Source organism: Nicotiana sylvestris, chromosome 10, assembly GCF_000393655.2.
Source record: "Nicotiana sylvestris chromosome 10, ASM39365v2, whole genome shotgun sequence".
NCBI classification, from domain to species: domain Eukaryota; kingdom Viridiplantae; phylum Streptophyta; class Magnoliopsida; order Solanales; family Solanaceae; genus Nicotiana; species Nicotiana sylvestris.
Window position 1 is genome coordinate 42,110,692 of NC_091066.1, and position 18,276 is coordinate 42,128,967.

The window sequence follows — 18,276 nt, forward strand, 5'->3', positions numbered from 1 at the left end:
GCCCAAAAATACCCAATTTCCACCATGAAAAACTCTAAATTCTAGGATAAAATTTTGTAAAAAGATGAAATAGATTGAAAGAAATAAGTTAAGAATTATTTACCTATGATTTGGGGCAGAACTTGCCCTAGAAAAATCGTCTCTTGAAGTTTAGGTTTTGAAAAATGGGAGAATGAATGAAACATCCCATCCAAGATCCTTTTACTCAGGTGCAGATGTCGCAATTGCAACCTGAGCTTCACAAATGCGAAGCTCGCAAATGTGAAGGATCCATCGCAAATGCGAAGCCCTTCACAGTCCTACTGCCTTCGCAAATACGAAGAAAGTGTTGCATTTGCGAACACTGTTCTTCGCAAATGCGAGTAGAAGATCGCATTTGAGATCATACCCCTTCCCAGACTCTCTTCGCAATTGCGAAGATATGTTCGCATTTGCAAACTATGCTGGCCCAGGCTTTCTTCGCAACTGCGATAAAAATTTCGCAATTGCAATGCCTGCTTGGTTCGCATTTGCGAAGTCTGAACTCGCAATTGTGAGATCAGAAGCCTGCTACAAATACCAGATACAACAGCAAATTTCTAAGTTCCAAAATCACTCCGTAGCCTATCCAAAACTCACCCGAGTCCTCGGGGCTCAAAACCAAACATACACACAAGTCTTAAAACATCATACGAACCTACTCTCGCGATCAAATCGCCTAAATAATACCTAGAACTACGAATTCAACACCAAAACACATGAAATTTTCAAGATAGTTTCCAAACTTCTATTTTCTCAACCAAAGGTCCGAATCACGTCAAATAAACTCCATTTTCCATCAAATTTCACAGACATTATGTAATTACTATATTAAATCTGTACCGGGCTCCAGGACCAAAATACGGTCCCTATACAAACGAGATCAAACATTTACTAATTTCTCAAAACCTTTGGAATTTCAGTTTAACAATTTTTATCAAAAATTTATTTCTCGGGCTTGGGACTTCGGAATTCGATTCCGGGCATACGTCCAAGTCCCATATTTTACTACGGATCCTCTGGGATCGTCGAAAGATGGGTCCGAACCCGTTTGCTCAAAATATTGACCGAATTCAACTAAAATAATCTTTTAAATGCAAAAATTATTATTTTCTCAAATTCCTACATAAAGACTTTCCAGAAATGCGCCCGGACTATGCACGTACATCGAAGAGAGATAAAATAAGGTTTTTAAGGTCTCAGAACACAAAATCAGATTCTAAAACAGAAGAAAACCTTTTGGGTTATCACAAAAATAGTATTGACTAAAGATTAAATTATGAAATTACATCTAAATAATTCACAATTTTGAGAATATAAATCTCATTGCTTCTTCCCACGCTACTTTGTACTGATAGTGTTAATATCCTAGATACATTGGGTACTTTGGTTTCTTCCTGAACCGTATTTCGCCTTGAATGGAAACCTTTAACGAATAAATTTTTCACATTTTACACAACCAAAATCAGAGAAAAAGAGAATCCACCTAGCTATTTCTTTCCAACATGTATATCAAAATCAAATAAAATACCAGACATACATGTAAAATCAAAAGAATAGAGAAATCAAAATCAAACAAAAGAGAGACAATACTTCAAAGAAATCCAAAAGTGAAAGCCAGAACGCGAAAATATAAAGAAAGTAACAGGGAAGAAAACTTATCAGACTTAACAAATACAACGGAGGCCAAAAGATTGTAGAAATAAAAATCCGTGAAATAAATCTGAACATAGAAAGAGGAAAAAACACAAACATAACTTTCCTTTTTAGTCTATTCCAAAATAAATGATACATTTTTAAATTTAAAAATAATTTAACTTTAAACTCTTTCATTTTATCCATTTACCCTTAATGAGAAGTTTTTATAGCCACACAAATATCATGGCCCCACAAATTTCTTACCCCTTAAACTTTTAACACCACAAGTTTCAAAAGTCTTTTTTTTTTTTTAATCCCGTACCAAATCAAACTATCTCATTTAATATAAAACAGAAGCAATATTTAAAATAGTGAAAGACACGTGGTAAGGTAAAAGCAAAAGACGGACACGTGGTTGACTGTAGGTCCAAATATAGAGTACAATTCATTGAGTTTTGTACTACTTCGGACTAACGTGTTCGTACACATAACTCCAGCTTCTAAATAATAGAAAAATATTACACACTTATTTAATACTTCAACGGTCTCATATTAAATGAGGCAGTTTCTTTTTAGTTTGTTCCAAAACAAATGACATATTTCTAAATTTGAAAATAATTCAACTTTAAACTCTTTTATTTTACTCATTTGCCTTTAATGAGAATCTTTTATAGCCACACAAATGTTATGACTCCACAAACTTTTTACCCCTTAAGCTTTTAAGACCATAAGTTTCAAAAGTTTTCTTCTTTTTTCTTAAACTCCGCGTCGAGTCAAACTACCTCATATAATATCAAACGGGGAGTATATAATTGATTATGTCTTTAATATACTTCCTCATGCGTGCGAACCTAACCCTTTTTCATGGTCAAGTACGAGACCATATAATCTAAAATTTAAAGGAACATACTTTAAAAGTATACTTCTATTTAGTTAATATGTCTTTAACGAATCTAATGACAATGCCCATATACCCTACCTTGAAGACATCAAATTTCCAAGAGTAATTCAAACTGCTTGATTTTAGCTTGACCTAGTCATTAAGAATTACATGCCCAACTCCAAAATCAGATTCTTTTTTGAAATTTTAGCCTAAGTCCTCAATCCTTTTGGGTTAGGGTTGGGGAGGGGGATATGACCGTATTAATTAGGTTTTATAGGAGGTGACGAAAAATGATAAAAGTACTGTATTGTCGACAAAAATATGTGTTTCAGGAATAAAAATAAAAATGCTACATAAAAACTTAATTAATTTGCTAAATGTATAAGCCCTTAAACTGTAAGGTACCTAGCAATTTCCTTGTTGAACTATATTTCTCGACATTTTCCCTCTCTTCAACTCTTTAAACCGTGTCAAAGCCCCATTAATTTGGCTTTAAATCTCATAAAAGTTGTTGAAGCTATTTTTCCCTCTTTCTTGTTCTTGTTCTTGTTTATTTTTTATATTTTAATTTGGCAGATATCTCTATATTTTTTTAGCATTTTTCTTTTTCCGATTAATTTTCTATTAATGTCTTATATAACTGGCAATTTTATTCGTCCGATCCAACTCTTAAGCTTTGTGCAACACCTTACATTAAGTTGAAGTTAAAACTCTCGCTGATAGTTTTGGAGTTGTTTCTCCTTTCCTTTTTATTCTTCAACTAGTTTTGAGAAAGCCATATCAGCTAGTGTTTGTTATAATTTGGTATGCTTGTAATCAATGGTAGAAGTTGAATTTTCATCAAGTAAATTCAAAAAATAAAAATAAAAAAGTAAAATATGTGACACCTGATATATGTACATGCAACAAAAAAAATAAATTAACCCCCTTATATAATTTTTGGGCGAAGGAGGTTCGGTTGAATCCCCTTCTGGCTACCTAGCTCCGCCCCGCATGTAATGACATTCTAGTACTTTAATAATAATACAAGTATCTTATTTACCAGAAAGGAAAAAAAACAAGATAAAAGTTCTATAAATTAGACAGACATAAACAACACTCACAATGATTTGGATCTCTATGCTTGGTGTTCATAAAGTCTATCAATAGTTCATACAATACTAATTCAGGCAATGATTCAATACAATTACTGTCCGAATTGTAATCAAACAATAAATGACAGCTAAAATATTTCTAACAGACTTCCTTTGGCTCCTCCTTTTGATCTCCAAGAGGAAAAGGAGAATACATGAAAAAGTTGCGGGGGCTAGTGTTGAACAACATCTGTAGATAGCAAGCTAAATATTACCATGTCTCTTGATTTCCCATTTATACTCATGAACTTTCTTAGAACACCTTCTCTCAAGAACCCAACTTTTTCTAGCACTCTTTGTGATCCTTTATTGTCTATATCCACGAACGCCTCAATCCTCTCCAGATTTGACCACTCTGAAAATATTGTAGTTGCCACCATTTTCACTGCTCTTGTCACAATCCCTTTGCCCCAGTACTTGTGAGCCAATTCATATCCAAGTTCAGCTCTACAACTATGACAACCAGAATTTGGCATCACAGATATTTCCCTAATTGCCTTGTTTTTAATGCAGATAGCTCTCGACCATGGATGGTAAATATCATTATTCTTGATATAATCCAAAGCTTGGTCTTTGGAAGTGCAAGTATCCCAGATGCAAAAACGGCTGAATTTTTCATCTGTTGCCCACTCCATGAAATCATCCACATCTGACAGTTCAATTTGCCTGAGAGTGATTTCAGTGAATTCATATTCTCTTTCTTTTCCTTCTGGTTTGTTATCCATATTCTTATTGCTCTTCTCCAGCAAGTACTCTATGTAAAAATGAGAACAATCAAAACGCTTGTAGCAACCAACTTTAATATGGGAATTAGAAAGAAAAAAATGAGAAAGGTCCAGAAACCTATTTCACATATCAAAACTATCACACGGATAACAACCATATATCTAAAATGCTTATGTTACCCTAATGTAAATTTGAAAATTTTACAATAGCCTTTATCAGAGCCTTTTGTTAGTATACTGTATTTGTAAAATAATTCTGGAAATATAAATGAACATAAACAGGAATGAACTACGAAATAACAGAAAACCAATTCGAACCTACTGAATTCACAGTGTTTCCTTAAGGCATTTAATCCCCTCCTAGTACCCAAGGTTATGGATTATTTCCTCCCAGGATAGAACAAATTACACACTGGTGTAGTGGACTTCAAACTCCAGTGTTTCAGCGAACACAAAGTTCGGTAGTAAATCACACTTACTGTTGCTTTGTTTGATGTTTAAACTATGCAGAAGAAGGAGGAGAAACTCAGAAGATCGTATGAAAATTTTGAGCAGAATAGCCTTGTATTTATAGCCAAAGTTGGGCTGAAATCTGAAGAGGTGCAACTCTTCAGAATGACTGTTTCTGCAAAACGGCCACAACATAAATGCCATTACATAAATGGTTGTTTACTATTAACAAATAAATTTGATCCAAAAAGTTAATCGATCAATCGATCAATTGACCGAATCCGAATCCGAGCGACGGCGGCACAAGACTTGCCTTCTTCTCAACTCTTTAAGAGCTAGAAGAAGAGCAATTGCTTATATACCCATAAAAAACCTCTTCCTCTTCCAATATGGGACAATGTCCATTTGCCAAGGAGAGAAACTTAAAATTTCACTAAAAAATTTCATTTCCCTCCATTTCCCATACACCCTCTTTTAAGTACTTAATATATTAATTAAATACATAAAAAACCCAACACCTTTATAAACTCCCAAAAAATATATAGCTCATATATATTTTTTTACATAGAGTAAATTATGTAAAAATATATTACATAGAGTATATTTACATAGAGAAAATATATAGCTCATAAAAATATATTAATTAAATTGAGGCATACCTTCATCAGATTTTGAAACTATGGATGCCGCTAGAATAACCTGCAGAACATATAACAAACATTTTGCACCTTTCAGAATCAATTAATATTCTCTAATTTTTGGAAAAACAATAACAAAGTTAAATTTGAAATATGAAGTTATAAACTTATCGAGCACTATAAGGCAGTGACATATATATTACCACCTTTGCTGCTTAGTAAATTTATTCGGAGCAGATACAAACAATAGGTGATATATCACCTTGCCTCGAACGCAAATTTTGACGCCTTTAGAAATAACATAAAACTTCTCAAACAATTACCTATGAGTATGAACGGTTTCTGCAAAAAACGAAGGTTCGTGTCACGACCCGAATTTCTCACCGTCAGGATCGTGATGACACCTAACATTGAACCCGCTAGACAAGCCAACGTTACTGATCATTTGACCCTTTTACTTTATCCTTTAATAATTTACAAGTTAATATAAGGAAACAGTGAAAACAAAAATGCGGAAGAACAGAATTTAATAGTTTAACTTAGTACAATTACGAAGCCATAATAAAACTCCACCCAGAACTGGTGCCACAATCTCACGGACTATCTATGAATATTACAAATACTGGTCTGAACAAAGAAAATACACATCTGTCTCAGAAATAGATTAAAAACAGAAAGAAGCAAGATAGAAGGGGACGCCAAGGCCTGCGGACACCTGCATGACTACCTCGTGTCTCCACTGGACTGAAGGCAGCACCCTCAATCTATGGTCCGTATAGTCCAGTACCAGGATCTGCATAAAAAGTGTAAAGTGTAGTATCAGCACAACCGACCCTATGTACTGGTAAGTGTCAAGCCTAACCTCGGTGAAGTAGTGACGAAGCTAGGACACAACAAACATCATAACCTGTGCAATTAAACAATATCTAACAAAATAACAATAATAGAAGCTAAACAGAAATTAACGGGAAAGGGGCAACATGCTATGGGGTATACCAGAATAAGGAAACATAGAAGTAACGGAAACGAAACAATTAAGGCACTTGATCCGATAACAACAATTAATCACAGCAAACAGAAAATGAATGCACGACATCACCATTCGTGCTTTTACTCTCAATCCTCACCATGCAATCAATAACGAAAATGTGCACGACATCACCCATCGTGCTTTATCACTCTTCCTCACCATATGAATATTAGAAATGTGCACGGCATCACCCTTCGTGCTTTATCTCTCTTCCTCACCATATGCATCAATATAAATAAAAATGTGCACGACATCACCCTTCGTGCTTTATCACTCTTCCTCACCATATGCATCAATATAAATGTAAATGTGCACGGCATCACCCTTCGTGCCTTATCGCTCTTTTCTCACCCAAACAGCATAAACAACAACATCACAGCAAGGGAATCAATAATAGAAATAAATACATCCTGGCAAGGGAGTCAACTATAACCAATCTCATTCCAACAATTAACTTCACAAAACAAGTCTCAACTTGGGACATTACTCAACAATGGACAAATACCAAGAAAATATCATAGGTCTTTTTCAACATGGAATATCATCAATTTAGGCATAGATAGTGCATAATATGAATCACAATTATCACAGTATAAGACTTATGGGCATGCTCGACACCAACGTATAGATACTCGTCACCATACCTATACGTCGTACACAATACTAACACGTAGCAAATAAGACACAACACCTATTCCCTCAAGCTAAGGTTAGACCAAACACTTACTTCGGATTCCACGGCCAAACTCAAGCCTCAAATACTGCTTTCCCTTTAGATTCCACTTCCAATTCACTTGTAACTAGGCATAATTAACTTAACAACATCAATAAATATTAAAGAATTAAACTCCAATGCTTAATTATAGGTTTTCTATCATTTTTCCCAAAAAGTCAAAAATTGACTCCGGGCCCGCTTGGTCAAAACTCGAGGTTCGGACCAAAACCCGATTACTCATTCGCCCACGAGCCCGAATATGTACTTAGTTTCGGAATCCGACCCCAAATTGAGGTCTAAATCCCCAAGTTTGTAAAATTTCTAATTCTCCTAAAATTCCTAATTTCTACCCTTAAAGAACAAAATTTAGGCCTAGAAATCTAATGGGTGTTTATGGAAAATGAAGGAAATGAGTTTAAGAATACAAACCTATGATTTGGAGATGAAATCCCTCTTCAAAAATTGCCCAAGGTTGGTCTGTGGAAGAAGATATGTTTATGGCATTTTCCCGACTTAGGTTCTGTTTTTAATTCGCTAGATAGGTCTTCTTCGCGTTCGCGAGAAGCCTGTCCCGTTCGCGAAGCATTGGCTAGAAGAGCCTTCACGTTCGTGAGATACTATACGCATTCGTGAAGGTTCACCCCCCGACCTTCACGTTCGTGAGCCATTCTCTGCGTTCGCGTAGAGTATTTCACCCTTCCCAGGTCCCTGCCAAAATGGCCTTCGCGTTCGCGAAGGGTAATGCCCCCAACACTCCACGTTCGCGACCTGTACCTCGCATTCGCGTAGAAGGAAATTTCCCTCAGACTAAGTTACTCTTCGCGTTCGCGAGAGTTCCTTCGTGGACGCGAAGAACAAAGTGTCAGAACAACAGAAGCAGCAATACAACAGAAATTCTTAACTCCAAAACATCCCGAAACTCACCCGAGCCCTCGGTGCTCCAAACCAAACATGCATACAAGTCTAAAAATATCATACGGACTTGTTCATGTGATCAGATCGCCAAAGTAACATCTTAAACAACAAATTTAGCATCAAAATCAATGAAAATCTCAAGAACTTTTAAAGTTTCTATTTTCACAACCGAGGGCCTGAATCACGTCATATGAAGTCCGTTTCTTACCAAATTTTACAAACAACATATATACAACATTAAACCTGTACCGGGCTTCGAAACCAAAATACGGACCCGATACCATCTAAATCAAGCATCTTAAAATTTCAAAAAACTCTTATATTTTCAGTTAAACAATTTTCTTCAAAAATCTATTTCTCGGGCTAGGGACCTCGGAATTCAGTTTCGGGCATACGCTCAAATCTTATATTTTTCTATGGACCCTTCGGGGACCGTCAAATCATGGGTCCAAATCCGTTACCCAAAACATTGACCAAAGTCAACTTAAATTTAAATTTAAAGGCAAAATTGGCATTTTTTTTCAAATTTTTCACATAAGGGCTTTCCAGAAGCGCGCCTGGACTGCGCACGCAAATCAAGGAGAAATAAAATGAGGTCTTGAAGGCCTCGGAACCCCATATTGGGTTCTAAAACATGAGATGACCTTTTGGGTCATCATATTCTCTACCACTAAAACAATCGTTCGTCCTCAAACGGACATAGAAAAGTACCTAAGTCAGGGAAAAAATGGGGATATCGGCTTTGCATATCGGACTCGGACTCCCAGGTCGCTGCCTCAACAGGTTGACCTCTCCAATGCACACGAACTGAAGGGAAATTATTCAATCTCAATTGACGAACCTTCCAGTCTAGAATAGCTACCGACTCCTCCTCATTGGTCAAGTCCTTGTCCTACTAGACAGTGTTGAAGTTTAACACGTGGGATGGATCGCCGTGATACTTCCGAAGCATGGACACATGAAACACTAGATGCACAGCTGATAAACTTGGCGGCAATACAAGTCTGTAAGCCACCTCTCCCACTCTATCAAGGATCTCAAAAGGACCGATGAACCTAGGGCTTAGCTTGCCCTTCTTTCCAAATCTCATCATGCCCTTAATGGGCGACACCCGAAGCAACACTCGCTCTCTGACCATGAATGCCACATCACGAACCTTACGATCGACATAACTCTTCTGCCTGGACTGAGCTGTACGAAGTCTATCCTGAATGATCTTAACCTTCTCCAAGGCATCCTGAACTAAGTCTCTACCCAACAACCGAGCCTCTCCCGACTCAAACCACCCAACTGGCGATCAACACCGTCTACCATATAATGCCTCATAGGGAGCCATCTGGATGCTCGACTGATAGCTGTTGTTGTAGGAAAACTCCGTAAAAGGCAAGAACTGATCCTACGAACCTCCAAAGTCAATAACACATGCTCAGAGCATATCCTCCAAGATCAAAATAGTACGCTCGGGCTGTCCATCCATCTGTGGATGAAATGTTGTTCTTAACTCGACCTGCATACCCAACTCGCGCTGCACTGCTCTCCAGAAATGCGAGGTAAACTGCTTACCTCGATCAAAAATGATAGACACGGGCACAACATGAAGACTAACGATCTCGTGGATATAAATCTCTGCCAAAAACTTAGAAGAATAGGAAACTGCCATAGGAATGAAATACGCTGACTTAGTCAGCCTATCCACAATAACCCACGCCTATCCACAATAACCCACACTGCATCAAACTTTCTCTAAGTCCGTGGGAGTCCAGCAATATCTTTCTTCATCCTCCTCCACCAATAATGTTGTCACAGATCCTGATACATCTTAGCGGCGCCTAGATGAATAGATACCGAGAACTATAGGCCTCCTCTAGAATCAACTCACGAAGTCCATCTACATTAGGCACACAAACTCGACCCTGCATCATCAAAACTCCATCATCTCCAATTGTAATCTACTTGGCACCTCCATGCCGTACTGTGTCTCTAAGGACAAGCAAATGAGGATCATCATACTGCTAATCTCAGATACGCTCAAATAATGAAGAATGAGCGACTGTGCAAGATAGAACACAGCTAGGCTCAGAAACATCCAACCTCACGAACTGATTGGCTAACGCCTGAACATCCAAAGCAAGCGGTCTCTCAACAACTGGAATATACGCAAAGCTGCCCATACTGGCTGACTTCCTACTCAAAGCATCGGCCACTACATTGGCCTTCTTAGGATAATACAAGATGGTGATATCATAGTCTTTCAATAGCTCCAACCACCTCCTCTGCCTCAAATTGAGCTCCTTTTGCTTGAACAAATACTGCAAACTCTTATGATCTGTGAAAATTCACATGACACGCCATATAAATAATGCCTCCAAATAGCACGTGAGCAATGGCTGCTAGCTCCAAATTATGAACTGGATAATTCTTCTCGTGAATCTTCAACTATCTTGAAGCATATGCAATAACCTTGCCATTCTACATCAACACCACGCCAAGTCCTATATGAGATGCGTCACAATATACTATATATGGCCTGAACCTGTGGGCAAAACCAACACCTAGTATTGTAGTCAAAGCAGTCTTAAGCTTCTGAAAGCTCGCCTCACACTCGTCCGACCACCTGAATTGGGCAGCCTTCTGGGTCAACCTGGTCATCGGGGCTGCAATAGATGAAAACCCCTCTACAAACCGACAGTAATAGCATGCCAAACCCAAGAAACTCTGGATCTCTGTGGTTGATGTGGGTCTAGGCCAGTCCTTGACTACCTCAATCTTCTTAGGATCCACGAAATACCCTTTACTGATATAACGTGACCCAGGAATGCTACTGAACTCAACCAAAACTCATATTTCAAAAACTTTGCATACAATTGATTGTCTCTCAGAGTCTGAAGAACGACTCAAAGATGTTGCTCGTACTCCTCCCAGCTACGGGAATAGATCAAAATATCATCAATGAAGTCGATCACGAAGGAGTCCAAATAAGGCTTGAACACTCAGTTCATCAAATCCATGAAAGCTGCTGGGGCATTTGTCAATCCGAATGACATTACTAAGAACTCAAAATGTCCGTACCGAGTGTGAAAAGCTATCTTAGGGAGATCGGATGCCCTAATCCTCAACTGATGGTAGCCAGACCTCAAATCAATCTTCGAAAATACCTTGACAACCTGAAGCTGATCAAACAAATCATCAATCCTCGGTAATGGATACTCACATCCTCATCGATCCATCATTCTTCTTAACAAACAACACTGGCGCACCCCAAGGCGAGACACTAGGTCTAATAAAGCCTTTATCAAGAAGGTCCTGCAATTGTTCCTTCAAATCTTTCAACTGTGGCGGGGCCATACGATATGGCGAGATAGAAATGGGCTGAGTGCCCGGAGCCAAATCAATGTAAAAGTCAATATCCCTGTCGGGTGGCATCCTCGAAAGGTCTGAAGGAAAAACCTCTTGAAACTCACGAACAACGAGCACAGAATTGATAGAAGGAACCTCAGCACTAGAATCACGAACATACACTAAATAGGCCAAACATACCTTATCAACCATACGCCGAGCCTTCATATATGAGATAACCCTGCTAGTAGAATGGCCATGAGCCTATGTCAACTCTAAGAGAGGAAACATGCTAAGGTCATGGTCTTGGCATGATAGTCCAATATAGCATGATATGGGGATTACCAATCCATCCACAAAATGACATCGAAATCCACCATATCAAGAAGTAGGAGATCTACGCTAGTCTCAAGACCCCCAATAACAACCATACACAAACAATAAACACGATCCACCATAATAGAATCACCCATCGGTGTAAAGACATATACAGGAGCACTCAAAGAATCACGAGGCACAACCAGATAAGGGGCAAAATAACATGACACATAGGAATATGTGGACCCTAGATCAAATAGAACTAAAGCATCTCTACTACAATCTGAAATCGTACCAATGATAACTGTATCGGAGGCCTCAGCCTCAGGTCTGGCGGGAATAGTATAACATCGGGGCGGGGCCCTACCATTTTGAACTACATCCCTAGGACGGCCTCTTGATGGCTGGCCTCGACCTCTAGCTGCCTGACCTCCATCTCTAATGGCCTGACCTCCACCTATAACACCTCGAACCCTACTTCTAGCTGGCTGAGCGGGTGGTGGAACACGCGGTGATGGAACCATGGCATGAGAACCCTGGTGCTGAGAACTACTTGAGGCTCGAGGCCAAAATCTGGCAATGTGACTCGTATTGCCACAACTAAATCTAGCCTTCGGCTGCTGAGACTTGTCATGACCCAAATTTCTCACCGTCGGGATTGTGATGGTGCCTAACATTGAACTCGCTAGGCAAGCCAATGTTACTGATCATTTACCCTTTTACTTTATCCTTTAATAATTTACAAGTTAATATAAGGAAACCGTGGAAACAAAAATGCAGAAAAACAAAATTTAACAGTTTAACTTAGTACAATTACGAAGCCATAACAAAACTCCACCCAGAACTGGTGTCACAATCTCATAGACTATCTACGAATACTACAAATAGTGGTCTGAACAAAGAAAATACACATCCATATCAGAAATAGATGAAAATAGAAAGAAGCAGGATAGAAGGGTACGCCAAGGCCTGCGGGCGCTGGTAGGACTACCTCGGGTCTCCACTGGACTAAAGGCAGCAACCTCAATTTATGGTCTGTATGGTCCAGTACCGGGATCTGGACAAAAAGTGCAGAGTGTAGCATCAGTACAACCGACCCCATATACTGGTAAGTGTCTTGCCTAACCTCTTGGCGAAGTAGTGACGAGGCTAGGATACAACAAACATCATAACCTTTGCAATTAAACAATATCTAACAAAATAAGAATAATAGAAGCTAAATAAAATTAAAGGGAAAGGCGCAACATGCTATGGGGGATACCAGAATAAGGAAACACAGAAGTAACGGAAATGAAACAATTAAGGCACTTGATCTAATAACAGCAATTAATCACAGCAAACAGAAAATGAATGCACGACATCACCCTTCGCGCCTTATTCTCAATCCTCACCATGCAATCAATAATGAAAATGTATACGACATCACCCTTCGTGCTTTATCACTCTTCCTCACCATATGAATATTATAAATGTACACGACATCACCCTTCGTGCTTTATCTCTCTTCTTCACCATATGCATCAATATAAATGTAAATGTGCACAGCATCACCCTTCATGCTTTATCACTCTTCCTCACCATATGCATCAATATAAATATAAATATGTACGGCATCACCCTTCGTGCTTTATCACTCTTCCTCGCCATATGCATAAATATAAATGTAAATGTGCACGGCATCACCCTTCGTGCCTTATCGCTCTTTCCTCACCCAAACAGCATAAACAACAACATCCCAACAAGGGAATCAATAATAGAAATAAATACATCCTGGCAAGGGAGTCAGCTATAACCAATTTCGTTCCAACAATTAACTTCACAAAACAAGTCTCAACTTGGTACATTACTCAACAATGGACAAATACCAAGAAAATATCATAGGTCTTGTTCAACATGGAATATCATCAATTTAGGCATAGATAGTACATAATATGAATCGCAATGATCACAGTATAAAACTCACGGGCATGCTCGACACCAACATATAGCTACTCGTCACCACACCTTTACGTCAAACACAATATTAACACGTAGCAAATAAGATACAACACCTATTTCCTCAAGCTAAGGTTAGACCAAACACTTCCCTCGGATTCCACGGCCAAACTCAAGCCTCAAATACCACTTTCCCTTTAGATTCCACTTCCAATTCACTTGTATCCTGTTACGCCCCACAGTATTACCTCGATGTTATGCTCTGCAATAATATATTACGATGATGTTACCCTTTATAGTAATACATTACAATGATGTTACGTTTCGTAGTATTAAGTTACGACAGTATTGCACCCAACAGTATTACATTACGGTAAATCTACGGTTTGCAGTATTAAGTTACGACAATGTTGCACCCAGCAGTATTACATTACAGTGATGTCACGCTTTGTAGTATTAAGTTACACCGATGTTGCACCCTGAAGTATTGTACGTTAAATTGGTCGTAAGGTAATTGACATCAGTCTAAGGAAAAGATTATTTGAGGATTATAAGGATTATAAGTAATGAGTAAAATTCGTAAACGTAAGAGGGTAAGTAAAAATCGAAGAAAATAAATTTTGCCAAAGTTTGACATTTTGGGATAAAATTCGACCCGAGCTAAAATACCCGATATTTATGACCTAGTGCCATACAAGGTACTATAGGACCATATTAGTAAGGTGTACACGGTATGTTAAAAGAGAGTAGTATTTAATTAAGTTGAGTCAATTTTTAAATTATACGGATAATTGATTAATTAACAAGTAACAGAACATTACCCAGTTTATTAATAAGTGGATAGGAATTACATGTGGTCAGAAGCCACAATTCAAGAAAATTACTAAGGGTCTTATATGCTTAGGTGGCTACCTAAGGTTAGGTGGGAATTTAACAAAACAACACTTGTTAAAAGTATTAATTTCCATTTTGAACAAAGACTTGGATAAAGTCAGAAACGTTATTTTTGGACAAAGACTTGTTTTAAAGTCTGATTTCTTGAATTGGGTAAAGAACCTGATTCTTGGTAACATTTCAAAGACATTTTATCTTTAAGAAAGATTGCTCAAGAACAGAATTGGAAATCAAGCCAAGTTCGTTCCAAAATTTCAAGAAAAATAGTATAAATTTTGTTCTAAAATTTCGCAGAACAAGTATTTTAAGGCTAAGCCCTCTTTTCATTTTGGCATGATCTTGTCATTACACAAGTTTGATAACAAAGCATAACGAAAAATTCATATCTCGAAATTTACGTATATTTTGCTAGTCTCGCAAGTTACAATATTCTCTTTATCGGGACTTCATATTCATTTGAGTATTTGATTCTTCCAGTCAAGAGAGTAGAGGGTTTATATATACAGTATTAAAGTATTTTCATTACCATCAAGCTATAATCGATGGGTAGGACCCTATTGGGCAACCTCTGATCAGATGGTAAGTTATATACCGAGCCTACTATGGCCGAGCGCTTATGAGCGAGCCTAGTTGGTCGAGATACTCAGCCTAGTATGGCCGAGCACCTATGAGCGAGCCTACTATGGTAGAGCAGTTATATATATACCGATCCTACTGTGGCCGAGCGCCTATGAGCGAACCCAGTTGGTCGAGATAAAGAGCCTAGTATGGACGAGCGCCTATGAGCGAGCCTACTAAGACATAGTATATATATATATATATATATATACTGAGCCTTATAGGGCCGAAAAGCTATTTTACTTACTATATTGAGAGAGTTGAGTCAGTATCAGCAAGTAAGCATATCTTCAAATTATCTTTGACTTTCAGCTACTTGTAGTTATTATATTATCAGTTCAGTTTCAGCTTTCAGTATATTTCCTTACATACTCAGTACATTATTTCGTACTGATGTCCCTTTTCTAGGGGTGCTGTATTTCATGCGTGCAGGTTCAAACAGACAGGCGGATAGACATTCTCATTAAGTGTTGCCCGAGTTCAGCTTGATCGGTAAGCTTCATGCCTTTCAGAATTGATGGGTCTAGAGCTTTATGTACATCTTGTGTATATATGTATATATGTTATGAGTAGGCCGGGGAGCTGTTCTGATCATAGTATATCCATCAATAGAGGCTTGTAGACATATCCTGTCTGTTAGTGCAATATGTTGGGCTTGCAGGCCTTGTATGTATATTTGGTTGGTTTGTCAGCTGTAATAGTTATGACGGCCTTGTCGGCACAGTTTTATATTGACATTTAGTCAGCATTTGCAGTTATCTTGCAATGTGGCCCACGGCCAAAGTATGACATCATATGTCAGAGTCCCTTAGTTGCAAGTTGGTACGCAAGGATAGGTAAGGCACTGGGTGCCGGTCTCTCCCCCCAGGTTCGGGCGTGACAAAAGTGGTATTAGAGCAGTTCTGTCCTAAGGAGTCTACTAGCCGTGTCTAGTAGAGTCTTGTTTATGGGTGTGTCGTGCACCACACTTATAAGCAGGAGGCTATAGGGCATTTAGGATTGTCACTCTTTCTTCTTACTCTAGATCGTGTGGTAGAGCTCACTTATAAGAATTCAAACTCCGAATTTCTATTTCATTCATAATAAGATGATACCTTCATCCGGAAAGAAGGTTGGAAAGAGAGATAGTTGAGAAAGAGCTGATTCAGAGGAATTGGATTTTTGAATGATGCCTACGATAAGTAAATGTGAGGTCTTTAGCAGATCATGGGTGTACTGAAAGGTGTAAGCTTCCTGATAAGAAGCCTTAAGGCAAGAATGCCTATCCATCTTTATGGTGAAAGACAATGAGAGATTCACAAGATAAATACAAGTTTCAACAAGCAAAAGAAGCAAGATGAGGAAGGATACGAGGCGCCCAGTTAATGAAGGTTAACAACATTTATAATTCAGGCAGAGGAACATAAGCTTTTTGAGTTATATTCAATAGTAACAGAGGTATATACAATTGGTCACACACATTCAAGATATTCCCTATGGGGGTTAACAAAAGTAGTATAAGAAGATATTATGGATGAATTGTTTGCGTTAGTTGACATTTCCAAAAGATATTGCAAATGTGCTAATAGATCTCTTTATGAGACACCCAGATGGTGCACTCTAAAATAGTACAGTTAGATATGAGTACTATAAAGATAGGCACTAGAAGACTTAAAGGGATAAATATTACCTTAGTATGGTTCCCATCCCTAGTAGAACGAGAATGCTTGGCAACCCGAAGAGCCAATGGATGAAGCAAGGGGAGCTAAAAACAAAAGAATGTCATGGTGATGTTTTCGAAAGAAAGTGATAGGTAGAAATATTAGTAGAGTAATGAAAAGAGAGATAAGGAAGAATTATGAGTAAGATGCGATACATGGATGACAATGGTAGAGTGTTACAAAACCTATAGTCAAATGAAGAAAGAGACGAAAGGTGATGGGCCCTAAGAAAACAAAATAGTATAGGCCATACAGTCACATCATCATTTTGGGGAATAAGTTCGTGGCTCTAACGTGATTACCAGAAGGGAGAATTAAACCCCAGAATAATAGAATTCAGTATGGACAGGTGAACAAGATAAACTAAACATGAATTAGGGACTGAGTGATTTGATAATGATCGACATCATGAGAATTTTAGATCGCGTTCCGACAATAATAGAATGGACAACAAAAGAAGATTCATGGGTGTGAACACGTGAGTTTTGCTTCGCATGAATTACTCCTACAGAATCTCCAAAATTAGGATTTTTCTTTTTATTATTTGGTTTTTAGGAATTAATTGCTCAATTTTCGTGTTTGTTTACATTTTGTGTGCATAATTAATTTTATTTAAATCATGAAAAATAGCAAAAAATATCACGCACTGTATTTAGGATTTAATTTCATATTTTTTAGATTAATTAGTAAATTAGTTTGTTTAATAAAATATGAAAATCACAAAAAATAGTTCATTTTGCATTTTAACTCTTTAATTTTGAATTTTATAGTTTTTCTTTAAATTTAGGATTTAATTAATTATTGTAAATACTATAATGAGTGATTAATTTAATTGGGTAGGTTAATTTAGTTTAAAAAATTAATTTAGGTTTTATTTTTAATTTGAAAAGAAAAGGATTTGAAAATAAAAAGAAATTAGAAATGAGAACAAAATCTGATATTTGGGCTGTTTTAATTCAATCTCCCTAGGCCCAAGTGTCTTTTTTCTCAAACCCGCTCAAAACGGGCCCAGATTCGCATCCCAACCCGTTCCAAACCCCTCAGTAACCAAAGCGACGTCATTCTGATAACCCTTTGATCACGACCATCGGATCTCCTTAATCCAACGGTCCGGAACTGGGTTGCCTCTTGATATATAATTGTCCAAACGCCCGTACCCCTACCCCCGTCTCTCATCTCTCATCTCACCCTTTTCAACCGGAACCGAAACCCTAGCAGCCGCCCTGAAATCCCACCGCCTGAGGGTGGCGGCGCCACCACCAATCATCACCAAATCAACACCCTAGGACCGTCTTCGCTCCCTCATTCCAAATCTTCACTTAGATTCCTT

At 38.0% G+C, this 18,276-nt stretch overlaps 1 protein-coding gene across 1 annotated transcript; it reads right to left on the reverse strand.

Moving 5' to 3' along the window:
• Positions 1 to 3,845: 3,845 nt before the first annotated feature.
• Positions 3,846 to 11,954, reverse strand: LOC104245314 (uncharacterized). Its single transcript, XM_070158844.1, has 4 exons — positions 11,827 to 11,954; positions 11,593 to 11,722; positions 5,507 to 5,546; positions 3,846 to 4,426 (listed from the first exon to the last, which is right to left on the reverse strand). The coding sequence occupies exons 1-4, from the start codon at positions 11,952 to 11,954 to the stop codon at positions 3,846 to 3,848; spliced, it is 879 nt and encodes a 292-aa protein (XP_070014945.1).
• Positions 11,955 to 18,276: the final 6,322 nt, after the last annotated feature.